Genomic DNA, 27,823 nt, shown 5'->3' with positions numbered 1-27,823 from the left:
CGCAGTCACACAAGCTAATCTTGGGCATTTATCGGCCAACTGGGAGCAAATGGAAAGTCTTTCGCATTTTTCGTGATCGGGCGTTGGAAATCGCAAACCTTTTCCATCGAGATTCGTTTTTTCAATAGTGCACATGGTGCGATAAAAGCACAAAACGTAAAGGTATTCTCCATGCATTTTGTGTATTCTGTGACAGTGATGAACATTAAGTTGTCAGGTATATCAGTGTTCGATGTATTAGCTTAGAAAAAACTGTGTGTGTAAAATCTTGCAACTCTCCAGTTGTTTGCAAAGCCCTTTCACATCTGAGCATCTCTTATAGCCTGGTGTTGGCTTAGCGGTTAGGGTGCCGGCTTGGGATCCGAGGATCCTGGGTTTGAATCCCGGTCAATCGCTGAATTAATGCCAGGGGGTTGACTCAGCCTGCCATCCTTCTGATGTTGGCAAATTGAGAACCAGTTCACTGGTAATTCCCTGTGTGTCGCAAGAGGCGACCAACAGGGTTGGTGGCAGGAAGGGCATCCGACCATAAAACATTGCTTCAAAAATGGGACCACGGTGCCCAAAAAAGGCCAACCCCCGCTCTATGGGGAAAAATGGCCTCAAAAGGTGGTTCTTTTTTTTTCCTCTTTTTCACATCTGAGCATGCATCACAAGCAAGATTCAGTAGGCTGCTTGCTGTTGAAAGAATGTATGTATGACTGAGGTACACTTGCTTTCTTTTCGTCAGTGCTTCCGACTTTCACTTGCATCAACCTCCTCCTGCAGCGAGCGGATCCCAGTATATACCTGGTAGCTGATGCAGTTCAAGCCTTCTTCAAAAAGCAGTTAAGTATGCTTGTTACATTGGATGTCGTTAAACGGTTCGATGATATCACAAATGTGGACTTTGAGAATACTATAAGCCACCTAGATGACCCCAAACTCTCAGTTGGAACAGTAACAAATCGGAGGCTGAAATAACTTATCGATGAAGTTGACATTTGTGTTGCAGATGAAAGGAAGTTCTACATTTGTGTTGCTGATGATCACAATATGTCGAAGTATCTCTCGACAATTTTCATTGTAAACTTTCCATTCTGCGAGGTGTATGCGATCCTTTTATCCCTTGTTAAACCTTTAAATATTTTCCTCTGTTATCTGTCCTATAAATGTTTATTTTAAAGCACACACACAAAGCCTTGAGGCACAAAGTGCTTACTAACGGCATGACAGTTATCATCACTGGCAGTTAAGATCACCGCAGAGGTGGTGTGGAAAAACTTATGCATGTGACTTTTTGCAAAAGTCGGTTGTCACAAGCTACAAAAGCTGTTAAAACGCCAAAATGTGCAGAGCTGGTAAGGCCCCGGAGGAGCCGCCGAGAAAGAGTGAGGTATTTTAGAAGGCAGAAGTAGACAAATTGCTTCTCGGATTCGGCAGAGGAGTTTCATTTGCTCCTTGGTGCTGCTGGCTGTGCTGATCCTGCGGAGAGGGCTGCCGTGTCGTACCTCGCCAAACAAGCTGCGTCCTTTTACTTTCCTCGGCTTGTGGCAGGGAATTATCAGTCCATCTCCACCAGGACTGGAACTGAACTGCTACTAGACTCTGTGCCAGGCTTTCCCTCTGGGTTTGCCGATTAACTCATTGTCTTGTGAATTCCCCAAGCTGTCCTCGTAATTTTTGTGTGAACGGTTAAGGTAATGCTTAAGCTGATCGAGTTATCGTAGGTACATGGAATTATTACTGTATTGAATTGCTATAGTTCAGTACTGTACATCAATTCTGAAATACTTTCTGTAAGTATGTGCTTCTCTCCTCCAATATCCCCCCGTCTTCTTTATGAAATCTGTTTTATTTCCTTTATTTGTGTCAGCTGGTTCACAGTTCATCATTGGGCATTGGGTCTCCAATGTGGTTTTGTTTGCGGTTAGGGTGCCGCAAACCGCAAAAACCACAATGCCGCAATTGTCTTGCAGAAGTTTATATAAAACCATTGCAACACTGTTTGGGCCACTGCTCAGGCCCATCCTTTCAGATGGAAGATTTGGCTGGAGTGACAGATTCTCATTCGAGCTATCTGTACGCTGAAAACCAAAGAAATTTCATATGGTTTCATATGGTTTCCTTGGCGGATGGAGTATGGTCTCTTTTGATGATCCATCGCTAAATTGATGATCATGTGGGTGAAGCATTTGATCTCGACTCCACTCGGCAGTCATCTGCAACATTAGGTTGAAAAGGTCCATTCTCAGCATTTGGTGAGTCCTTGTTGCTGTCCACTCCCATCCATTTGCCTAAGTTTATTGCTCATCACTCTAAAGTCTAAAAGGACCTATATGACCTCTCCCTTACTGGAGTTCTTCAAACGGCCTGGAGGGCCCAGAAAAATTGTACAAAGGGCCCACATGGTTAACAAGGTCCTTGGCCTTTATATGGCCCACAACATAGGGTCTTCTATGGAGGGGAGGCAAGGGGGATCACAGTTATCCTATTATAATATGCTCCTTGACACATGACATCATTTCCACACAGATACCGTGTGCTTACACTAAACATGTCTACCTTAACTGTTAAGCCAGCACCATTCTGAAAAACATTGTTTGTGTTTGTTTGTCATCAACTGAGAGGTGGACCCTATAGCACCACCCAGTGGTGGTGGGAGAGTATTACAAGTCAGTTTCATATCCACCCATTCTCACTGGCAGATTCGTCTGTATTCATGATCACGTCAGATTGGAGTCTATATTAGTTTACATTGTAGCGGTTACCGCTGGATGCACACAATCGCCTTGCACCGGCCAGAACACGGCCAGACGCGCCTCTCCCGGGCATGCCCGGACTCACTGTTCCCGGGCACGCCGGAACCTCCCGGGCACGCCCGGTCTCGTCTTTCCCGGGCATGCCCGCTATCGCCTTTCCAGGGCTCGCCCAGAGCGTCCGGGCATGCCCGCTATCGCCTTTCCAGGGCTCGCCCAGAGCGCCCGGGCACGCCCAGCCTCGACTTGCCAGGCCGCAGCCAAACACGCCCGGGCAGGTCCAGACTCGCCTTTCCAAGGCTCGCCCTTGACACCCGGGCATGCCCGGTATAGCTTTTGCCGGGCAAACTTCCCGACATAAATGTGTATATATATTGCTGCCCGATAAACGGGCTTGTCAGAATACCTGAGCTGTTTTGTTTCAATAAAGCAACTCGGACGAATTCCGTCTTTGGTCGCGTCAATTCTTTCGACTCGCGTTGGAGCGCAGTTCCTTCATTGGTGACCTACCGACATGGATACGGCACTACGGCAGTGACGCTTAAACTGCCTACCTTCTGGGAGGCTCATGCGGCTGTTTGGTTCGCTCAGGCGGACTCTCAGTTCGCCCTGCGAGGCATCACCGCAGACGACACCCGCTTCCACCATGTTGTGGCGGCGCTCGGTTACGCCACCGCGGCCCGCGCCTTGAGCCTCCTCGAGCACCCGCTGGCTGCTGACAAATACGACGCGCTGAAGACACTCCTCCTCGACGCTTTCGCCCTCTCACCAGCAGCACGCGCACGGCGCCTGCTCGCTCTGCCCGAGCTCGGCGACACGCGCCTGTCAGAGCGCATGGACTATATGCTCTCGTTGCTCGGTGAGCACTCTCCGGATTTTCTGTTCCGCGAGCTGTTCCTTCGCCAGCTGCCTCACCGGTACACCTCGCCCTGGCTGGCACGTTGATCACGGATTCCCGCGCCCTCGCCAGGGAAGCCGATAAGATCTCCTCGGCGGGCCAGCACATCGGCGCGGTTACCTGGAGCCCGCCGCCGTCCGAGGCGACGCCCACGACGCCCGAGCGCCCTGCGCGGTTGGAGGCCGAACTGCCGGTGCAACTGGCGGCCGCCACGCCGCACCGCCTGCTTCCGACACGACGGCCGGGGCCTCCACCTGACCGGGCGTGGTGTTATTACCACGCCAGGTTCGGACACAAGGCTCGGACGTGCCGGCCCCCGTGCACTTTCGGCAGGTCGGGAAACGGCCGGGCCGGCGTTCATTCCCAGCCATGAGCGCCGGCCACTCGGGCAACTTGCTGTTTATTCGGGACAAAGCGTCTGGGCGGCGTTTCCTGTGTGACACCGGCGCCCAACTGAGCGTCATACCCGCCTCCGAGCAGGACAGGCAGGACGCCGTTTGCGGCCCCTCTTTGGTCGATGCTAATGGCTCGGCCATACGCACTTTCGGCCCACGCGTCGTCACCCTCTGCTTCGGCAGCCAGCGTTTTCAATGGACTTTTGTGACCGCCTGTGTCCCCATGGCTTTGCTGGGCGCTGACTTCCTCTGCGCGCACGGGCTGCTGGTCGACGTCAAACGTCGTCGCCTTGTCAACGCCGAGACCTTCAGCTCCCTGGCATGCACGATGAGCAGCTCCGCGCCGACCGAACTGGCGTGCGCCCTCCCGGCAGCGAACGGGTTCGCTCGCCTGCTCGCGGAATTCCCGGCCCTCACGCGGCCGACGTTTTCGGCCGTCACGGTGCGGCACGGGATTGAGCACCACATACCCACTACGGGCCCGCCGGTCTACGCCAGGGCCCGCCGCCTCGACCCGGCCAAGCTCGCCGTGGCGAAGGCCGAGTTCGACGCGTTGGAGCACCTCGGCATCGTGCGGCGCTCCGATAGCGCGTGGGCCTCGCCACTGCACATCGTGCCAAAGCCGGGGGGTGGATGGCGCCCGTGTGGCGACTACCGCCATCTTAACGACGCTACCACCCCCGACAGGTACCCGATCCCGCATATTCAGGACTTTTCCGCCCGTTTGGCGGGACGGGTCATCTTTTCGAAAATTGACCTGATACGGGGCTACCACCACGTACCTGTCCGGGCGCCCGACGTCCCGAAGACGGCCGTCATCACGCCGTTCGGCCTGTTCGAATTTTTGCGGATGCCGTTTGGCCTCAAGAACGCGGCCCAGGCGTTCCAGCGCTTGATGGACGGCGTGCTGCATGACCTGCCATTTCTTTTCGTCTATCTGGACGATATCCTCGTCGCCAGCACGTCCCGCGCCGAGCACCCCCTCCACCTCCGAACACTGTTCGGTCGCCTCAGCGAGCACGGCTTAATTGTCAACCCGGTCAAATGCCACTTCGGCGCGACGACCGTTGACTTTTTGGGCCACCGCATCACCAAGACCGGGGCCGTGCCGCTGCCGACCAAGGTCGAGGCCATCACCACATTCCCGCGTCCCTGTTCCATCAAGGCCCTCCAAGAGTTCCTCGGCATGGTGAATTTTTATCACCGATTCGTGCCCCGCGCTGCTCAGCTCATGCGGCCCCTTTACGAGGCCCTCCGGGGCAAGCCGGCCAAGCATGACATTGTTTGGTCCGCGGCCATGGATGCGGCCTTCGCCAGCGCCAAACGGGCCCTCGCCGACGCAACGCTGCTGGCTCACCCGGTGCTCAACGCGCCCATTGCCCTCACTACGGACGCCTCCAACTACGCGGTGGGCGCCGTCCATGAGCAATGGGTGGACGGGGTTTGGCAGCCACTCGCTTTTTTCAGCCGGCAACTCCGGCCGAACGAGTTAAACTACAGCACGTTCGACCGCGAGCTGCTCGGGCTATTCCTGGCCGTTCGCCATTTCCGACACCTCCTGGAGGGCCGCCCGTTCACGGCTTTCGTCGACCACAAGCCGTTGGTCTACGCAATGGCTAAGGTCACGGAGCCGTGGTCGGCCCGCCAGCAGCGCCACCTCTCCGCCGTGTCGGAGTTCACCACGGACATCCGGCATGTCGCCGGCAAAGACAACGCCGTGGCCGACTGTCTTTCTCAGGCCAGCGCGAACGCGGTCCACCTCGGCGTGGACTTCACGCTCATGGCGGCCGACCAGACCACCGACGCCTCGGTGCAGCCACTCCGTGCGGCGGACACGGGCCTCCGCCTGGCCGACATTCCCTTCGCGGGCACCGTCCTGCTCTGCGACGTCTCCCAGGGCCAGCCTCGCCCCATCGTGCCCGTTTCCTGGCAGCGTCGCATCTTCGCCTCCATCCACGGCATTTCTCACCCGGGCCGGAAAGCTTCTCAGAAGCTGGTGTCGGCGCGTTTCGTCTGGCACGGCCTTCGACAAAACATCCGCGACTGGGCCAACGCCTGCACGGCCTGCCAGCGGGTCAAGGTCCACCGCCACACCCAGGCCCCGCTGGCACCTTTCGCCGTGCCTGAACGGCGTTTCGACCACGTCCACGTGGACCTGGTGGGTCCCCTGCCCCCCTCCCGGGGGTTCACCCACCTGCTCACCATGGTGGACAGGACGACCAGGTGGCCGGAGGCCGTGCCCCTCGCCTCCACCACCAACCGCCGACGTGGCGCAGGCGTTCATCGCCACCTGGGTCGCGCGCTTCGGCGCACCAGCGGACATCTCGTCCGACCGCGGCCCACAGTTCACGTCTGAGCTTTGGGGCGCGGTCGCCCGTTCGTTGGGGGTCACGCTGCACCGCACCACGGCCTACCACCCCCAAGCCAATGGGTTGTGCGAGCGGTTTCACCGCTCCATGAAGGCCGCACTCATGGCCGGCCTTCAGGACGACGGTTGGGCCGACCGGCTGCCGTGGGTCCTTTTGGGCCTTCGCACGGCCCCCAAGGAAGACCTCCAGGCGTCCGCCGCCGAGCTCGTCTACGGCCAGCCGCTCCGTGTCCCGGGCGAATTCGTGCCCGACGCTACCAGTCCCTGGTCCGCCGCTTGCCAGCGCTCGGACCTCCAGGAGGCCGCCCGACGATTTGCCCCGGTGCCGACGTCCCGCCACGGTGGCCCCCAGTCCTACGTCCCCCCGGCGCTTCGCACAGCGGAGTACGTCTTTGTGCGTCATGACGTGCACCGGGGGCCACTCCGGCCACCGTACGACGGTCCCTTCCGGGTCCTACGATGGGGCGACAAGTCTTTCATCGTCGACTTCGGCGGCCGGCCAGACCGGATTTCTGTGGACCGCCTCAAACCGGCGCACATGGACGTCGACCGACCACCACGGTTGGCCCTTCCTCTGCGTCGAGGCCGCCCCCCGTCCACAGTTCCCCCTGCTCGATCACCCACCACCACGTCGGACCCCTCCCCACGACCCTCCAGGGGTCGCTTCGGCCAGGTCATCCGAACCCCCCTTAAATTGACCCTGCCGGTGCAGGTCGATTCTGGAGGGGCGTGTGTAGCGGTTACCGCTGGATGCACACAATCGCCTTGCACCGGCCAGAACACGGCCAGACGCGCCTCTCCCGGGCATGCCCGGACTCACTGTTCCCGGGCACGCCCGAACCTCCCGGGCACGCCCGGTCTCGTCTTTCCCGGGCATGCCCGCTCTCGCCTTTCCAGGGCTCGCCCAGAGCGTCCGGGCATGCCCGCTATCGCCTTTTCAGGGCTCGCCCAGAGTGTCCGGGCATGCCTGCTATCGCCTTTCCAGGGCTCGTCCAGAGCGTCCGGGCATGCCCGCTATCGCCTTTCCAGGGCTCGCCCAGAGCGCCCGGGCAGGTCCAGACTCGCCTTTCCAAGGCTCGCCCTTGACACCCGGGCATGCCCGGTATAGCTTTTGCCGGGCAAACTTCCCGACATAAATGTGTATATATATTGCTGCCCGATAAACGGGCTTGTCAGAATACCTGAGCTGTTTTGTTTCAATAAAGCAACTCGGACGAATTCCGTCTTTGGTCGCGTCAATTCTTTCGACTCGCGTTGGAGCGCAGTTCCTTCAACATCATGATTGTTTTAAACATTGTATTTTGTTATATTAATGCCATAATATTAATTTGTGATTTGAATGATGCTGTTTGGAATGAAAACATAGAGATTGAGTTTAAAGCAGAGTGAGGAAATGACACTGGGGTTTCCACCCGTGACATTCGCAGATTGGCATTTATAGTTTCGTCATTCGGCATATTTTCTAAATAATTCTGAAATTATATCTTTCGAAACAAAATATTTTGTGATGAGAAATTTACAAGAAATATGTATGTGCTATTTGGCTCGTAAATTAACACTAGTGCACACATTTGAGTTTTGCACCTGTGACGTCACACAAATAGATGGATGTAGCTCATTTGCATAACAGAAGTGAAAATGGTCCAATTTAAAAAACAGATTATCCGGTTTAATATTCTCTCAAATTTTTTTTGTGCCTATGGTTAAGGTATATCATTCTCTCAAATTTATGTCTTCAAATTTTTTTATGACTGCGTCCCTTTTATCAGGTTTTATTTAAAGCATATCTTTTATTCCGCAAACAGTGCACTATATAGTACATATAACGGAGACCCATACCATTAATAGAGCTTTGGCGCATTCACAGGTCGAGAAACGTTTCAAGACCTAGAACCAATCCTGAACACATCGCTATTCCGTAGCATATTAAAATCTATATGTATAACATGATGTCATAACTCTATGTCAAATTACATTCACAGACTGAAGAAAATGTTTTGTTTTAACCATTTTCCTCTGTGATGTATGCAGATACTAGCTATAGAGAGCACTAGCTGCTTGTCTTTACGACAATGTTTTCTTCTCTTTCCTCTGATTGCATTTTCCCTCTTCTGCCAACTTCATTTATATTGCATGTTTCGTGACATTGCTTCATACAGCACGACTACTTTAGCCATTCTGCTCACAAGTATGCGTTTTTAGGGAAAATGTGCAGCAAATGGCCCATAAATTCCGCATGAGATGGAATGCGCCATTACCGGCAGTGGCTCATTGGACCAGAGGTCTTTCGCCTTCCCACGATTCCCTCATGAATTTGCTGTCAGATGTAATTTTTTTGCACCAATGGAAGCTTGGAACTCGTTTGAACTTTATGCACGATAATAATTTGGACATTTATATTAACGTTTGCATGGTGTGCTGAGAGCCTGATCAATCAATTAGTGAAGTAGATACATTGGTACAGGTGTGAGCATGTACTTTACATCGATCAATTAGTGAAGTAGATACATTGGTACAGGTGTGAGCATGTACTTTACATCAACAAAATTCAAGGTTGGAATGTAATATTTAATACACACGGTGGAACTTTTCATTTTCTGTTAATTTGTGTAACCTATTTAGTGGTGTTGTGGATAGTGTCCGCTCTAACCCTGGAATGTTGACGGTTCGTTTCTGTCCCTGGCTGAGTCATACCGAACACTTCAAAAAAAAAAAGATTAAAAAATGTAAAATGTATTAATCAGTGTTCTCCCTATTCTCGTCATAAAGGTTTGTTAAAAATTTGATGACAAAATATCAAATGGTAAATAAAGAAACACGGAAGCGATTATAAAACCCAGCCGTCTCGCACTGCGCAGGAGATGGGCTAATTAAGGCCTATTTGTACTTACTAGGGCCTTACCCTTAGACAATTTGGTCCAATTATTAATTGGTCTTCTCCATATGCTAATAGTAAAGGTTTGTTGAAAATTTTATGACAAAGCTCAAGTGGTAAAAGAGTTAGGCAAAACTCCGGCTCCTGCTGCATGGTGGACGAGCTAATGATATATGATACCTGTTCGCTTGATACAGCATTTGGAGGATAGAGTACTGACAAACCCTGCGTGCGTGTTGGCATTCCAATAGGTTGGGGGAGGGGGGGGGGGAATGTGGGGGTGGGAGTGACTATTTTTAAATTACAGATTTAACCAATTGGTTAAATCATTAAGGAGCCATGACAATGCTGCTGATTTCGTGCCACTGCACATTAGAGCAGGAGTATGGAATTTAGATACTATATGCCTCCCAAAAGCTAACCTCATTCCACCTCTATTCTGGCTCACTTAGACCTTTGAACATATATCAATTGTATGAAGAAATACAAGGAAGAACTTTAAAAAGGATTTAGATCCAGCCCCGTGTGATGCCTCACTCACTGTAAATTTTCACGCATTTATTTATATACTACATGGCATGGTAAAAGCATCACATGCTGAACGATGTTACAAATGCATTGAGCATTAAACCAAAACAACCTGTAAAAGAAAACAACTGGATCGAATGTTGTACGACAAAATAAGAACATCTAAATGTTGTAAAATTAAGGGATTTCAATCTTTTTTTCGACACAAAGTCGAGGTTCATATAAGAGCTAGAACACAACAGAACAAAAAACAGTGGAAAGCAGTCAGCAACAAGATCATGTCCTCTCTCTTAATTCAACAATACCCAAGAGGTTGGTAACTAAGCAATTTCAGTCCCAAGTCTCAACAGGGTGCACGCGGAATGCAGGCAATCCCCTTCTGGTGAAAATCTCACAATTCAGACTCACTGCTCACCTCCAATCATTCGCTCCCCTTTTCGTCCTGCTTGAGGAACCAACTTCTGAAGTCTGTGCAGTCTCATTCTTCCATCCAAGGATTCAAGACAGTTCTTCACCCCATCTCAGGAAATCCCCCATCAAAACCCATTAATCTTTCCATCCTCGATAACCCTCCCCAAAGAGCACCTATTTCCGTGTTTCCATGTTGTTGTTCCAATCCCACCCCTCCCTCAACCCCTGCTTCCTCATGCTCCTCTCTTTTTTTGTTCCATCTCTGGTCTCCTTCTCTTGTGTCCCTCTTCCATGCTGTTGATGTTCCCCCCCTTCCATCATAGTCACTGTTCTATTCGTTCTGTTTCATCCTGCTCTATTACGTGATCTCGCTCCTCTAGCGGTTAGGGTGCCGGCTTGGGATCTGAGGATCCTGGGTTCGAATCCCGGTCGATCACGGAATTAACGCCAGGGGGGTTGACTCAGCCTGATCATCCTTCCGAGGTCGGCAAATTGAGTACCAGTTCACTGGTAATTCCTTGTGTGTCGCAAGAGGCGACTGACAGGGTTGGCGGCAGGAAGAGCATCCGGCCATAAAACATTGCTTCAAAAAGGGGACCACGGTGCCCGAAAAAGGTCAACCCCTGCTCTGCGGGGAAAAAATGGCCCCTAAAGGTGGTATATATCCATTAATACACATTGCTCTATTCAGAAGTAGGGGACGTGAAACCATGAAAACATTGTGACAAACTAAATGTTTACTTAAGCCCAAAGATTAAAACATGGGGTCATTCAAAGCCAGGAACTTTGTCCACACAATAAACATGTACTTTGGGGCCCCATGCCAAACATGCACTGTCTTACAAGGTATGTTTGCTGTTTCTTTGTGGAGCAATGTCTTCTGCGAAAAAAGTCAAAAATAATAATCAAAACATTGAGACAATGCGCAGTCGAAAGAGCAACATATACGGTCATGCAAAACCTATCAATACAATACATGTACACCTTGAACACCGTGCCAAATTGCATCATGTCTAGAAAGTTCCGCTTGCTGGACTTTTTTTGATGAGAAACGATTTTTTTTATCAAAAATGGTAAAAAATAATAATAATAACGTAAATATTATGACAACAGGCTAAAGGCACATGCTCTTTAGTTTGAAAACTAAAGTACTTCTTCAAACTTGTCAAAACAAAACACAAGAACCCTGACCAAAAGCCAAAATAGCATCATGATACAATCGAGCACGTGCATCCTGGACCCCAGTGCCAAAATGAATGGTCTCATAAGCTCATTACTTAACGTTTCTCTGTTGAGAATCGGCTTTGCATCAAAGAAGGATTAAAATCAAAACATGAAGACAACAAAGATAAGCACGTGTACATCAACCCGAAGACCAAAGTACAGGGTCTGAGGCAAACAATTAGCCAGACATTGGGGAGACACCAGGCCTTATTGGCTAAGACCAAGGAAACTGCTTCGTGCCAGGATGTATCAAATGCACACAAGACTTATCGACAGAGACCGCTCTGACCTCCTTATAATTGATGTCGAAGCAGTAAGACGCCCTGCGTTGAATCACGCTGGTGCTTTGAGATAAAAGGCAGTTATGGATTATATTACTTATGAAGGTGCTTCAAATGTAATGGCAGAGATCAATGGTGTAGGTGAGGTCAAAGCCCGATACCAATTTCACATGATTCATGGTCTTTTGCTAATTCATTGAATTTGATTACATGTAACACAGTAACAGGGTAGCTCGTTCGGTAACCGGATAACTGTCCGATCTTGTAGTCGATTTCCCCATGTCAGTGCAATGTTGAAGGTTTGTCCGTTTCAGGTGTTGATGACTGTGCCATGTTAAGTTCTGGTATATAAACACCAAGGTGCCCCAGGAGGCTCAATGTGTCGAGCCTTTCCAAGTGATCCAATCAGATCGCATTTATAACACGACTTCCATATTGGGTTTTCGTGTACCAAATATCAATGAAAAACTAGTCATCAAAAATTACAAGAAATAATGAATAATGAGGTTCCCTCTTATGGTGAAACTGCCAAAATCAAGACTCTCTATTCACCTTCACTCTTTCATTCCTCTTTTCTCCCGCCTCTGGAACAAACTCCCTCACTCTCTTCAATCCCACTCCTCCCTCCAGGTCTTTAAAACAGCTGTTCACCACCATCTCTTATCTTCCCCCATCCAAAACCTTGATCTTTTCTACCCCCGCTAATTCACCCCAGATCCACTTTTTTGAAATACCGACTTCTTTCCTGGAAGTCCTAGCAGTGTCCATGTGTTTTATACCTCTCCCACCCCACCCCCCCCCCCCCTTTCCCATGCCTCCTCCCCCCAACCCCTCTCCCTCCCACAGATCTCCCGATGTCCCTGCTCTCCATCTTGTTCTCCCGCTCCCTTTACCATATGTTTTATGTCTTATGTGTCAGTTTGTCTTTTTGTGATCAATGTTAGCTGTTACACGAGCCTCGATCTTGTATACCAAAAACACAAAAAAAAACATCAGCATTACAAGGACACATAAAAAAAACAAAGGCCTCACAAGGAAACAAAAGGAAGAAATAAAAATATGAAGATAGTTCAAAAGGTTTTCGCAACCAGAAATATTCTCCAAGAAATGCAAACATTTTAGATTTTACTGTACACTGTATGGTACATATTATCTGAATACATTATGTTACCCATAATCTTACTCTTGGCATGTCTTTGGACGGTTCACAAGAAGTTGAGAAAAATGCAAAAGGCAAGAACCAATCCTGGGCAGATCGCCACTCCGTCGCAGGATACCCGACTGAAGTTGGAAGGAATTTGGATCGCGGAGGAAGTGACCTTAACGTTCACGGAGGTGACATTGCGTCTGCCCACATCCCATTGGTTGGGCAGCTCGCCCAACCCCGCCCACAATCAAAATATGGCGCCACCATTTTGTAAAGCACCATAGATGTCAGACCTTAGGCTTTGAGGGTCAGTCTATGGCCTAGTGCAACAGCAATTATCCCAGGTAAATAACCACAATGTATTATTATACATTGTGGTTATTTACCTGGCGATTATTTATCTGGCTATTTACCTGGTGATTATTTACCTGGTTATTTACCAATGTGGTGAGCACTTGTCATAATTATATATGCACAAAAGCAGTACACATGTTTGTGCTTCATGTATGTACACCTAGAAGGATGGTTTTGGCTTAACGGTTAGGGTGGCTGACTTGGGATCCCAGGGTCGTAAGTTTGAATCCCAGTTGGCTGTTGAATCAACACCAGGTGGGGTTGACTCAGCATGTCATCCTTCTGAGGTCGGTGAAATTTGAGTACCAGTTTACTGGGAATTCCACATCTGGTGTGGAGTAGAGCCCACTTTGCCCCCCCCCCCCCCCCAAATTATAGCTTGCAGATAGATTGCATGCTTGTGCCCTCAATCACCAATGGCCACCAGAAGTAGCCGTGGGATGAATAATAATAATGTTCCGGTACATGGGGCTAATAATGTGCAAATCAAAGATTTTTTCAAGTATATTGGTTGGGCTTCTGCATTATTCTATCTGTCTGTCTGTCTGTCTGTTTGCATATCGCATACAGGTCACAATTTTGAACTAATCTTAACAAAACATGATGTTGAGGTTAAAGGTCATCTTGAGGTCAAATTTCTAAAATTGTCATTTTTCATCCGATTGACTTGAAAATTAAACAGCATTTACATATTGAGTCATTAAATTGGGAAACCAACAATTTTTGAGGTCAAAGCCATCTTGGATTAAAAACAAATAATTTTTAAAAAAATTCTCAGAAACCGCTGAATAGAAAAATTCGAAACTTGGCACATTGTCAAGTATCCCAATGGGGGAACAAAAGCATGATAATGATGACATAATATGTGAAGTGGTACACCAGCCAAAATGTTTTAATCGAATTCCTTATCATAAAAATCTGAAATCGTGTTTGTGTGTGTGTGTGTGTGTGTGTGTGTGTGTGTGTGTGTGTGTGTGTGTGTGTGCATGTGTTTGCGTGTGTGTGCATGCGTGTGTGTCTGTATGTGTGTGTGGGTGTGTGTGCGTGTGTGCATGCGTGTGTGTGTTTGCGTGTGTGTGTGTGCATGTGTGTGTGTGTGTGTTTCTGTGTGTGTGTGTGTGTGTGTGTGTGTGTGTGTGTGTGTGTGTGTGTGTGTGTGTGTGTGTGTGTCATTGGTCAGTATCTCCATGTGCAGCTTTCAGAAGGTGGTGCAAAGCTTTCCCAGGTCTCAAAGTATCCACCTTCGTGTGTGCGTGTATGTGTATGTACTGTATAGAAAGATGGCCATACCGCCTTGCTAGGGGTGGAGGGTGGGGGTTAGGGGTGGAGGAGGGGATAGTTGGAGTTTACCTGCTGGAACAAGTTTTTGGTCGCTGACAGCTTTATGTAGCTATCAGCGGAACTAAACATGAAAAATACTTGAAGCTGTTAATCGCTCCTCATGATACTCGCATATTTACAAGAAATATTGTTCTCGAGGAACTTCTGCCATCAAAAAATTTCTATCGACATCATTTTAAAACAAATGAACAAATCCAACAAAGCATAACTTGCAAATATATAATTTTTTTTATTTGCCATTTGAAATTATGTTATCACTTCGAAAATAGATCTATTTTAAAAATAATCATACTTTTGTAGCGGCTACCGCTGGGTTTTCACAATCACCTTGCACCTATCAAGGACGCGGAGCGATCACCATGCCGGGCTCGTCCAGGACGCCCGGGCAGGCCCGCGCTCAACTTGCCAGGCCTCGGTCGGGACGCCCGGGCATGCCCCCTCTCGCCTTTCCTGGGCAAACGCTCCGGGATAATGTGTGTATATATATTGCTGCCCGATAAACGGGCTTTTCAGAGTACCTGAGTGTTTTGTTTGAATAAAGCAACTCGGACGAATTCCAGCTTTTTGTCGCGTCCATTCTTCCGATCGACGTGGGAGCCCGAGCTCCTTCATTGGTGACCTACCGACATGGACACGGCAGTGGCCCTTAAACTGCCTACCTTCTGGAAGGCTCACGCGGCGGTTTGGTTCGCACAGGCGGACTCCCTGTTCGCCCTGCGAGGCATCATGGCCGACGACACCCGCTTCCACCATGTGGTAGCAGCGCTCGGTTCAGCCACCGCGGCCCGCGCCCTGAGCCTCCTCGAGAGCCCGCCAGCCGCTGACAAATACGGCGTGATTAAAAAGCTCCTCCTCGACGCTTTCGCCCTCCCATCGGCGGAACGCGCACGGCGCCTGCTCGACCTGCCCGAGCTCGGCGACACGCGCCCTTCCGAGTGAATGGACGACATGCTTTCGCTGCTCGGCGAGCACTCTCCGGCATTCTTGTTCCGGGAGCTGTTCCTCCGTCAGCTGCCTAGCCCGGTACGCCTCGCCCTGGCAAGCACGACGATCACGGATCCCCGTGCCCTTGCCAGGGAAGCCGACAAGATCTCCGCCGCAGGCCAGCGCATCGCAGCAGCGACCTGGGACCCACCGCCGTCCGACGCAACACCCATGGCGCCCGAGCACCCGGCACGGTCGACGACCGAACTGCCGACGCAAATGGCGGCCGCTACACTGAGCCGACCACCTCCAGCATGACGACCGGGGCCTCCACCTGACCAAGCGTGGTGTTACTATCATGCCAGGTTCGGACAGAAGGCCCGGACATGCCGACCCCCGTGCACCTTCGGCAGGCCGGGAAACGGCCGGGCCGGCGTTCATTACCAGCCATGAGCGCCGGCCACACGGGCAACTTACTGTTCATCACAGATAAAGCATCCGGATGGCGCTTCCTGTGCGACACCGGCGCCCAACTGAGCGTCATACCCGCCTCTGACCAGGACAGGCAGTCCGCGGTTTGCGGCCCCTCCTTGGTTGCGGCCAACGGATCGGCCATCCGCACCTTCGGCCCGCGCAACGTCACCCTCTGCTTCGGCGGCCAACGCTTTGCTTGGACGTTTGTAACCGCAAACGTGCCCATGGCTCTGCTAGGCGCCGACTTCCTCTGCGCACACCGACTGCTGGTGGACGTCCAACGGCGTCGTTTAATCAACGCCGAAACCTTCAGCTCACTGGTATGCACATTGAGCAGCTCCGCGCCGACCGAGCTGGCATGCGCCCTCCCGGCGGCGAACGAGTTTGCTCGCCTGCTCACGGAGTTCCCGGCCCTCAAGCGGCCAACGTTTTCAGCCGTCGCAGTACGGCATGGGATCGAGCACCACATACCAACCACGGGCCCGCCGGTCTACGCCAGAGCCCGCCGCCTCGACCCAGCCAAGCTCGCCGTGGCCAAAGCCGAGTTCGATGCTTTAGAACACCTCGGCATCGTGCGGCGCTCTGATAGCGCGTGGGCTTCGCCACTACACATCGTCCCAAAGCCAGGGGGCGGCTGGCGCCCATGTGGCGACTACCGCCACCTTAACGAAGCTACCACCCCCGACAGGTATCCGACCCCGCACATCCAAGACTTCTCTGCCCGTCTGGCAGGACGGGTCATTTTTTCGAAAATTGATCTCATACGGGGATATCACCAGGTACCTGTCAGGGCAGCCGACGTCCCTAAAACGGCAGTCATCACGCCGTTCGGCTTATTGGAATTCTTACGGATGCCGTTTGGTCTCAAGAACGCGGCTCAGGCGTTCCAGCGCTTGATGGACGGCATGCTGCGTGACCTGCCGTTCCTTTTCGTTTACCTGGACGACATCCTCGTCGCCAGCACGTCCCGGGCCGAGCACCTCCTCCACCTCCGAACACTGTTCTGGCGCCTCAGCGAGCACGGCCTCATCGTCAACCCGGCCAAATGCCACTTCGGCATGACGGCCGTTGATTTTTTGGGCCACCACATCACCAAGAACGGGGCCGTGCCGCTGCCAACCAAGGTCGAGGCCATCACAACGTTCCCGCGTCCCCGCACCAAAAAGGCCCTGCAGGAATTCCTGGGAATGGTGAATTTTTATCACCGCTTCGTGCCCCGCGCTGCTCAACTCATGCGGCCCCTCTACGAAGCCCTCCGGGGCAAGCCGGCCAAGCACGACATCGCCTGGTCCGCAGCAATGGACGCGGCCTTCCAAAGCTCAAAGCGGGCCCTCGCCGACGCAACACTGCTCGCTCACTCGGTGCTCAACGCTCCCATCGCCCTCACCACGGATGCCTCTGACTACGTGGTGGGCGCCGTACATGAGCAATGGGTGAACGGGGTTTGGCAGCCACTCGCTTTTTTCAGCCGGCAGCTCCGGCCGAACGAGCTCAAATACAGCACGTTTGACCGTGAGCTCCTCGGTCTTCACCTGGCCGTCCGCCATTTCCGCCACCTCCTGGGGGGCCGACCTTTCACGGCGTTCGTCGACCACAAGCCGTTGGTTTACGCAATGGCCAAGGTCACGGAGCCGTGGTCGGCCCGCCAACAGCGCCACCTCTCCTCCGTGTCGGAGTTTACCACGGACATCCGGCACATCGCCGGCAAAAACAACGCCATGGCCGACTGTCTTTCCCGGGCCAGCGCGAACGCGGTCCACCTGGGCGTGGACTTCGCGCTTATGGCGGCGGACCAAACCACCGACACCACGGTGCAAGCCCTCCGGGCGGCGGACACGGGCCTCCGCCTGGCCGACATCCCCTTCGCGGACACTGTCCTGCTCTGCGACGTCTCCCAAGGCCAGCCTCGCCCCATCGTGCCCGTCACCTGGCAACGCCACATCTTCGCCTCCCTCCACGGCCTTTCCCACCCGGGCCGGAAAGCTTCCCAGAAGCTGGTGTCGGCGCGATTCGTCTGGCACGGCCTTCATCGGGACGTCCGCGATTGGACCAGCACCTGCACAGCCTGCCAACGGGCCAAGGTCCACCGACACACCCAGGCCCCGCTGGCACCTTTCACCGTGCCCGAACGACATTTCGACCACGTCAACGTGGATCTGGTGGGCCCCCTCCCCCCGTCACGGGGGTTCACACACCTGCTCACCATGGTGGACAGGACCACCAGGTGGCCGGAGGCCGTTCCCCTCGTCTCCACCACCACCGCCGACGTGGCGCAGGCTTTCATCGCCACCTGGGTCGCCCGCTTCGGCGCACCGGCGGACATCTCGTCAGACCGCGGACCACAGTTCACCTCCGAGCTGTGGGGCACGGTCGCCCGCAACCTGGGGGTCAAGCTCCACCGTACTACGGCCTACCACCCCCAAGCAAACGGGTTGTGCGAGCGATTCCACCGCTCCATGAAGGCCGCACTCATGGCCGGCCTTCAAGGCGGCGGTTGGGCCGACCGGCTGCCGTGGGTCCTTTTGGGCCTCCGCACGGCCCCCTAGGAGGACCTCCAGGCATCCACCGCCGAGCTTGTCTACGGCCAGGCGCTACGCGTCCCGGGCGAATTCGTGCCCGACGCTACCAGTCCCTGGTCCGCAGCTCACCAGCGCTCGGACCTCCAGGAGGCCGCCCGACGGTTTGCCCCCGTGCCAACATCCCACCACGGTGACCCCCAGTCCTACGTCCCCCCAGCACTTCGCACAGCGGAGTATGTTTTTGTGCGTCACGACGCACATCGGGGGCCACTCCGGCCGCTGTACAACGGGCCCTTCCGGGTCCTGCGACGGGACGACAAGTCGTTCGTCATCGACATCGGCGGCAGGTCGGACCGGATTGCGGTGGACCGCCTCAAGCCGGCGCACGTGGACGTCGATCAACCACCACGGGTGGCCCTTCCACCGTGGCGAGGCCGCCCCCCGTCCACGGTGCCCCCCACTCGACCGCCCACCACCACACCGGACCCCCCCCCCCCACGACCCGCCAGGGGTCGCTTCGGCCGGGTCATCAGGACCCCCCTCAAATTGACCCTGCCGGTGCAAGTCGATTCTGGGGGGACGTGTGTAGCGGCTACCGCTGGGTTTTCACAATCGCCTTGCACCTATCAAGGACGCGGAGCGATCACCATGCCGGGCTCGTCCAGGACGCCCGGGCAGGCCCGCGCTCAACTTGCCAGGCCTCGGTCGGGACGCCCGGGCATGCCCCCTCTCGCCTTTCCTGGGCAAACGCTCCGGGATAATGTGTGTATATATATTGCTGCCCGATAAACGGGCTTTTCAGAGTACCTGAGTGTTTTGTTTGAATAAAGCAACTCGAACGAATTCCAGCTTTTTGTCGCGTCCATTCTTCCGATCGACGTGGGAGCCCGAGCTCCTTCACTTTCCTAGATGAAACAAAACTAAATCCACAATCCTGTGAGTTCGATTATTTTACAATTGTGCTCTGATTGGGAGTGGGGAGGGGGACGCTCCGTTATCATTGACGCGTGGTGTGTGTATAGTCCAGGCAGAATTGTATAGGTCGTGTGCTCTGACTGTCATGAAGAAGAAGAAACCCCATGTATCATAAGTAGGAAATTCATTGAGACCGGATGTCGTGTAAGCGCATATCTTCGTTCCCATCACGAGGGGTGGGGTTATGTTAATTAGTTAGGGATTATGGGTAATTAATCCCCTGTATTTAATGGCCTCTGTTATTTGTATGTAAATGATTATGTAAACGCACACTCACACAAGCAAGAAATCACGCATTTATTACACTAAATAAGAGCAACCGGAACAAGATGTTGAACAATACCGCTGGCACTACCAACCGCAACATCACCACATCCAGCAGGCAGGGATGTAAGGCCATGCCCTGGAGAGCAGTGATTGGTCCGGGACCATGGAGTGATGGAATGGCGGCCGCTGATTGTGGAGTGCATGAACGTCATCAAAGGAGTTGGAAGATCGGGGAATAAAAGATTTGCGTCCCGACATTTTGCTCTCTTCTTCTTGCGCGATTGGATTTGAGAGAAAGTGACCACCATTCGTGTTGTTTCCTCTTAGTTTCTCTCTCAGTTTTCTGGCTTTGATAGCGAACGTTCGCCGACAAGCTCTCTCTGCTTCGGGATTTCATGACAAACAGTCACAGTTCATTGCGCTCTTGTGCTGCGAGACGTGAATGCGGATGAGGCGGACAATGAGGACGAGGGCGGCTGAGTAAACGAGGGCGTATAGAGGCCTACTTTCTGCCAGGGCCTGTGCCTCGTCTGGATTTCGCGCTCGGGGCCTGGATGATTCCCGATGGGGCTCAAGAGCCGCTCAGAACTAAGTGCCCACAAAATGACACATTTATTTTCCAGTTATTCTTCGCTTTGTGCTGTATACGGGTCTGTGTGGGGATGTCCCATTTAGGAATCATAGTTTTTATCGTGCATTATTTTGTTACCGGCATTTCTTTAACTAGGGCATGCCCGTACTATATATATATCTAAAATTATATCCCCCCCCCCCTCTATTTACATGGAATGGTTTGGTCCATTCGCAAAGCCAAAGGCAAAGCGAACGGCTTGCGAGTACGGTGACAATCCCCCCCCTCTATTTACATCAAATGGTTTGGTCCATTCGCAACGACCACAGAACCCCCCCCCCCTCTATTTACATGAAATGGTTTGGTCCATTCGCAACGCCAAAGCGAACGGCGAACGGCTAAATCGCCATAGCTCGGTAACTACTTCTCCGATTAATATGAAACCTTGAAAAGGCACATCCTCGGGTCCCCAGCAATATACCTGGCAAGTTTAAAGTATATCGGACCGGTAGTTGTCGAGAAACAGCGGTCACAGACAAACATACATACATACATACATACAAACATACAAACATACAAACATACACACAGAGATTACTGGAATTATAGATAGATAAAGCCGGTATTTTTGTTCAGTTAAATCTTGTGTCGCTTTTGAATTAGTCATCACAGGTGCGAAGACGGCCAGTGGACCCATGCAGGTAAGTGCTCGTGGATAAGGCAGCAAGTTTTGGAGCATCCACGGGATACCAGCGCCAAGAAGAAATGGGACGGGATTGCCTTCGGCAACATTAAACCGAATCACAAGACTGGACCTCCACCAACATCCATATCGGATTCACATCCGGCATCAACTTACGCCAGGGGATTTTGTCAGGAGGCTTGTGCTTGCCGGATGGTTGATAGCACGTTGCGAAGCAGATGTCAATTTCCTGTGGTATCTCGTTATCGGCGACGAAGCTGCTTCCGCCATGGACAGCAAGGTCAATAACCATAATGTTCTTGAATATGCACCGACAGGACAACTCCCGGAATTTAATTTTGACACCAACATGAATCGACAAAAATGGGCTGTTTGGTTGGGGCTTTGTGGAAGTGGTCAGGTGATCAGACCATTTTTCTTTCAAAGGAATGTCAATGGTAACAGGTATCTGCAGATGATCAATGATGAAGTTTTACCGCAGCTGGAGGAGAACTTTGAGCGACAGGTTCATGGTGTCTTCAGATATCTCTGGTGGGTCCAAGACGCCGCCCCAGCACATCGACTTATCGCTGTCCGAGATCGACTGAGGGAACTCTTTTGAGACCGAGTCATCACCCTCAACCATGCAGTGGAATGGCCGATAAGATAACCTGACCTCACACCATGTGATTATTTCCTTTGGGGACATTTAAAGAACAAGGTGTTCGTAACTCCTCCATGTGATCTTGACGAATTGCAGGGCCGTATTCGACATGAAGTGGATGCTTTGCGCATGACCTGGCTATGGTGAGACACGCAGTTCAGGGCATGCTCCGCCGCTGTGAGCTTTGTGTTGAAAGGGGAGGTGGACATATTGAAGGTGTGGGTGCATAAAGGCCAATCATTCCTGAGAAAAGTTCACATCTGACGTTAATTTTGCACCAATTATCCTGACTTGCATCGATTAGCCAAACTTGTAAAAATGCGATTTCAACTTGTCATTTTCAATGAACATGTACTCGGTCATGTGTGACAGAAATGATGCATGGAAGGTATCAATGAAAAGCTGAGGCTCTCCTCTTAATTAGTAAACCACACGTAAATTGTCAAAATAAACAACCTTTGCATATTAACCCCTTGAATTCGGATTAACCTTTTTTGATACGCTCTGTATATATATATATATATATATATATATATATATATATATATATATATATATATATATATATTGCTACGGTTTTGAGATTTGCCCATATAATATTGATCATTAAAGGTTAAAGGTTTGCCCCTCATAGTTAGTTCCACGAGCAACACGTAGGCCCACTTGTAGTATTAGTTATGTCATAGTATGTGTAAGTATAGGCCATTTCCCCTATTCATATCTGCGTTGTGTAAAGACATGAGATTAGGTCCCGTTCATTTTGCGTCCACCCTCCAATTCCACCTCAATGGGCGGAATCCATCCCGCGCCCCATTTGGCTGCCCGCTCAGTTTGTTACGCATTGGCTGCCCACTAGTCGAGTAACACGAGGTAGGCCTGAGAAGGAGGAGCGCGGGGTCGGGGTGGGGGCGACGTTGAGATCGGAGCGTCAGAGGCGATGACGGTAAGAGCCACCAGCCAATCAGGGCTCCAGCGGCATGGCGTGAGAGGGCGTGGAGAGGCGCATCTGGTGAGTTCGAGAAGGTTCGCGGGGCGTGCCTATATAAGTCGCTGCACCAAGCCCTGGAACAGGACTGATTGGGAGGACTCGCAGAGAGAGGACTTGTCGGCAGGAGAATTTACGAGCAGGACTTACAAGCAGGACTTTGAGGGAGAAGGACTTGGGAGAACTTCGGGGCGATAGCGCTTTGAGGCTTTGAACTATAACTCGCCATATCTCGTACGCGCCAGAGGGGAAGAAGAAGAGGCGTTGGCGGTACGAGTACACCGCTGCAGCCAGACGTGCCGGGGGCGAATAGCGCCTACTTCAGCCACACGAGTAAATGCGGTCATAGCCGCCAGTGATAACCGCCAACCGCACCAGAGCCCAACCCTACCGTTCTCCCCGTAATAACCTTGTGCGTCCAAATGGCGCGCAACGAGCTCCTGCCTTCTCCTCCTTCCATCTGCACGGGACGAGCCGGAGACCGGAGGGAGCTGCACGAGAGCCATCCCTGGATGCGCGGACCATCATCCTGCAGCTGCAAGCCCGTGTGAGTGTGTGTGTGTGAGACGGGCCCGTTTGTCCTGGGTATTAAGTAAGACTGTATAAGGCTGCACTGTGTCCCCTTTTTCTTGAACCATTGTATAGTGTAAATAAATCTTGTTCTTCCTTTTTTCCAATTTGATCGCCTTTGTGATTTCACCATTGACTAAGCGTGGCACGAATAAGACCGCTAGAACCGGGTTCACCATCTAAACGGCACGGATCGCGTGTACGCACCGCTCGGCATCTCAACACACGTGGTTCATGTGAGGCTTATTTCCTCGTTTCAGGGCAGCGCGAGTAATTAGGTAATAGCAAATTCTAGTCCTAATACCCTATTTCGCACTGTCCGGAAGGGATGTCATAGGCCTCAGGTCCTGCCAGGCCAGTCAAAGACAAGGGGACTAATCCTCCCTTGGTAAGGCGAGAAGGCCAGCGGCAGATCCGCAACAATTGGTGTCAGGAGTGGGATTTGGAACCTGGGACGAAATTTTTTAGACCAAATTTTGGACACCAATTGTGCATATTGGCCGCAACAATTGGTGTCAGGAGTATGGATAGGACCGGTAGTGCGCTTAATGCACTCAAAATTACGAGCGACCGATATTTAATTGTTGACATCCATATTAAATTCGTGCCATGGCTAGCCAAGACGGTCGAATGCCGGTGGGGGTAAATGAGGAGGTAGAGGAGGTAGAGGAGGTAGAATCAATAACCCAGGACCCCCGGGAAGAATTGGAAGAAATGGAAGAGGCAATTGATGAGGGGCCGGCAGTAGGGGAAGAAAATGGTGGCGCCTCGCACATGGCGACGAGGGCCGCGCCCGCTGCGCAAGTGGGGATTATAGACATGCAAGCCTTCATGGCGCAATTCATGGCAGAAATGAGAAAAATGATGGGCGCCCAACAGAATGAAATAAATAAAGTAAATGGTAAGATGGACGCCCAAAGTGAAAAATCCACCCGGGAGAGGAAAGAAATGAGTGGCCAATTGAAGGAAATGGGGGACAAATCCACCCAGGAAATAAATAAATTGGAAAACAAAATGGACACCCAAAGTAACAAATCCACCCGGGAAATAAAAGGGTTGGAAAACAAAATGGGGGGCCCATTGAAGGAAATGGGGGACAAATCCGCCCGGGACATAAAACAAATGGGGGATCAATTGGAAGAGGTGGAAAAGGGACTGAATGCAAAAATGGACACCCGAGGGGAGTTAATAAAAGAGATGGGGAAGGACATAGGGCGCAGGTCGAGCGGGAAAGTCGCATTGGTACGCGACGGGGTAACGCAGTGCGAGGAACGCAGGGAAAGCGAGCTAGAGCGGAGCGCAGTCAAGTTGACTGAAGGGATAGAAATCGCGACTCGGGGTGTAGAAGAGCCGACCGCTGCCGAATTGGAAAATAAAATTTTATGTGCACCGGCAGTTGTCGAGGAAAAAGAAATAATTCAAATTGTAGAGACAATTGGGGTTGAAGAGACGGGTGAAAAACTAAATGTATCGTGGGAGGAAGAAATGGAATATGTGCAAAGTCCGTGTTCGCATTGTGATGCCGTACTTGCTAACAAAAATGAAGGTTTGCAGGTGTGGTTGGCAGAGAAGAGAATCCCGAAGGTGAGTAGGAGCGTGTATGGCACGAAAATGTATGGCGCGAAAATGTTTGGCGCGGAAAGATTTTTGGCGCGCTTGGGATCGCAACATAACCCGGGCGCTCGTGGAAGGTCCGTGGTGCGATGTGTGAAAGCGAATGGCGCGCGTGTGAGGAAAAAGTGTGCGCCTGAGCGCGAGTGTAAGACGGAGTGTATGTGTGAAGAGTGTGACGCAGAGTTTGCGATGGCCGAAGAGAGTGTATGAGAATGCACACCGGAGTGTGTGGTGGAGAGTGTGCAGGAATGCACACCAGAGCGCATGATTGGGTGTGCAACAAGAGAGTGCACACCCGTGGGTAAGTGTGCGCTGAGTGGGTGTGTACTGGGAGTGTACACACCCGTGGTCGTTACTGAGGGTGTAACAAAAGAGTGTGTGCGAGGGTGTGCGGTGATGATTGGGTGTGTGCAGGAATGCACACCCGTGGGTGTTACAGAGGATGTAACGAGAGAGAGTGCACGAGAGGAGTGCGTGGAAGAGAAGTGTGTAACGGAGTGTGCAAGTGGTATGAGAGGGCCAGGATGTGCACGAGGAGGTGTGATGATGGAGTGTGCGAACATCATGAGTGCACCTGAGTGGTGTGCACCTGAGTGTGTAAGGGAAGAGAATGCACGGGAGAGTGCAGTAATAGAATGCAGGAAGTATATGGAAGGCGCTGGAGCGGCGCTTGTACGAGTGTGGAGCGGGTCGCGAGGTGTGGAAACGCGGGTCGCGAGGTGTGGAAACGCGGCTCGAGCATCGACGCAGACCGGAGCAGCGTTTAGGGCCACGTATAGCCGACCCGGGCTCTCGGGGCGTGGTGTGCTTTGTGTGCTGCGGGGACCGGCGGGGATCGTTGCCACGGCGGTCTCGTAAGGAGCGCCGTGCACGATTCGTCCTGGGCCCCGCCCTGTATGGTCGGTGCCGTGCCCTGGCGGGAAAGGCGATCGACACGGTTCAAGGGGGGGTAGGAGAGGTCGGAAGTGAGCCCCCTGGCGGGCGCGGTGCTCCGACCAGGGGAGGTTGGGCCATTGTGCTGGGTACCGAAAGGCTCCGCGCAGAGATGGCGCCTGGAACCTTGGCCCAAGCATGCCTCCTCCCCTGAATCGAAAATGCCGGATGGACCCAACCAACAGGAGACCAACCACCCATATGCATTGCTCGGCTTTTCGAAGCTGAGCTCTGACGATGTATTTCCACACCGAGAGGCTCGAGTACAGTGGACAGTTAGCCATAGTGTTGGCGAATGGTAGCTTTGTTTTCTTGATTCTTGTCTTTTTGCAATTGTTGTTTTCATGTATTGTTATGCATTATGTTTTCCACTCTGTCAAAGCGCCTTTGGGCTTCTGGAAAAGCGCTATACAAAATAAATGAATTATTATTATTATTATTATTTACCATTCCTGGGGGCACATGAGCAATAGATTATGGGGATGGCAGTGTAAACTAGCCGAGGGCGGGCTAGGATATTGTTAGGGATTTAGAGATGACAATAGGAGACATGAGATTTAAGTAGTGACATTTGTACAGGTAGAGGGGACGTAGAGAGATTAGTTGGATGATAATGACGATGGAGTGCTTAGTGTAAGGGAAGACGGGAAAGCACGAGTATTAGGGGGGAAAGCAGCAAGTTAGATGATGCTCTGTGTGTGTAGTAGTGTGGAGAAATTGTGTGTGAGTATGAGCCTGAGAATGAGGCGCAAATGAGGAATTGAATGAGAATCGCTGTGTGTATGAGCTTGAGATTGAGGGGCAAATGAGGCATTGGTCGGGATGACCAGAGGTAGTATATGAGTGGTGTATTGAGGTCAAGTGGAATTGTGTTGTATGAATTGACTCACATGTGTGCAAGTGGGAAAAAGGAATGAGAGCACAAGAGGTGTGCAAGAGAAATTGGTGTGTGGAATAAATGGTGTAGAATGAGTGGTGTGGAATGCATGGTGCGAAGGAGTGAATGGGGGAAGATGGACCCCTTCACAAATACCCGGGGAGGGTAGTTTAAAGTTAGGTAGAGGGTTTGGGTAAATTATTGGATATTGACACCTGTGGTGCAGGTAGTGGCAATGAAGTGCTTGGATGGGTGCATGAGTCTGTGGAATGGCTGGGCGTGTGGGCTTTGTTGGTGCATATGGTTATTGGGGCACTCCGCCACTGGTAGTTTGTCGGCCAGGTGAGGCCGCAGGTAGGCTCTGGGAGCCAGTCAGTTAGGGTATGAGTAGTGTTCAATGGGGCCCGAGGATCCAGGAGAAGGACCCGGGTAGCCCAATGCCAGAGAGGGCATCAGAGGGGTGAGAGAGCCAGGAGGGGCCTTCCCTGATTTAGGGTAGTCGCAAGGAGTAAGGTAAGCTCGGGTGGCGACTTCAGTGGCGGAGGTGCGCAGGTAGTTGGACCTGCTAGTGGAGCCACATGACCCAGCCCCAAAATTGTGCAAAGGCACAGTAAGAAAAATTGGGGAGTGAGACCCAAATTTGGAAGGCACCACAGGGTGCGTCAATGGGAATTGGTTTTTAGAACCACATAGTGTAACGATGGCCAATAGAATTGGCAGGGCAAGACCCCGGGTAGTGTAATGGAGTTAATGTTATTAGAGTATAGTTAGGATGAGAAATCTCTTCGCACCATCCACATCCACTCACCAGGGAGACGGAACTCCACACCAGGTTTTGTGAACTATTTGAATGGTAAAGACGTATCTCGACGTGATTGGACATTGTGTGTAATTCCATCTCTTCCTTCTTGGGAGGGATTGGGAAACGAATTTGGTTTAGAGGGGGATATGGGAGACAAGACATAGTGACGGATTTGTAAAGTGTAAATACAGGGAGGGGCAAGGGTAGTGTAGGCTGACATGGGGGGGGGGGGGGTACGAACGGCTAGGGACGAGCTTGCTCTGCTCGCTCTCCCGCGCCCCTCATGTTGCTTTGCCTCGTATTGATGTGTACCTTTGCGTCCTTTCTTTTGCTAACTGCTTTGTCTTCCTCCCCACCCATGGACCCATTTTGGAGGGGAGTGTGCAGGAATCTTGAACTGTGCAGC

The 27,823-nt window shown here is 51.9% G+C and overlaps 1 protein-coding gene across 2 annotated transcripts in view; it reads right to left on the bottom strand.

Annotated features, from left to right (window-relative positions):
- The window catches only part of LOC137430029 (visinin-like protein 1), a 109,871-nt gene that overhangs the window by 12,572 nt on the left and 69,476 nt on the right, over positions 1 to 27,823 (bottom strand). The window contains exon 4 of one of the 2 annotated variants that reach the window (XM_068120502.2): positions 9,804 to 11,093. The exons of the other annotated variant lie outside the window; for it this stretch is intronic. Coding sequence (XP_067976603.1) covers positions 10,968 to 11,093 — 126 coding nt within the window. The 3' untranslated portion in view covers positions 9,804 to 10,967. Of the gene's footprint in view, positions 1 to 9,803; positions 11,094 to 27,823 lie in introns of those variants that run through there. 2 annotated transcript variants of the gene reach the window in all.

This window comes from Myxine glutinosa, chromosome 6 (assembly GCF_964187855.1).
Source record: "Myxine glutinosa chromosome 6, kmMyxGlut1.1, whole genome shotgun sequence".
NCBI lineage: Eukaryota > Metazoa > Chordata > Myxini > Myxiniformes > Myxinidae > Myxine > Myxine glutinosa.
The sequence above is the reverse complement of the archived record's forward strand: the minus strand, read 5'-3'. Positions and strand labels throughout refer to the sequence as shown.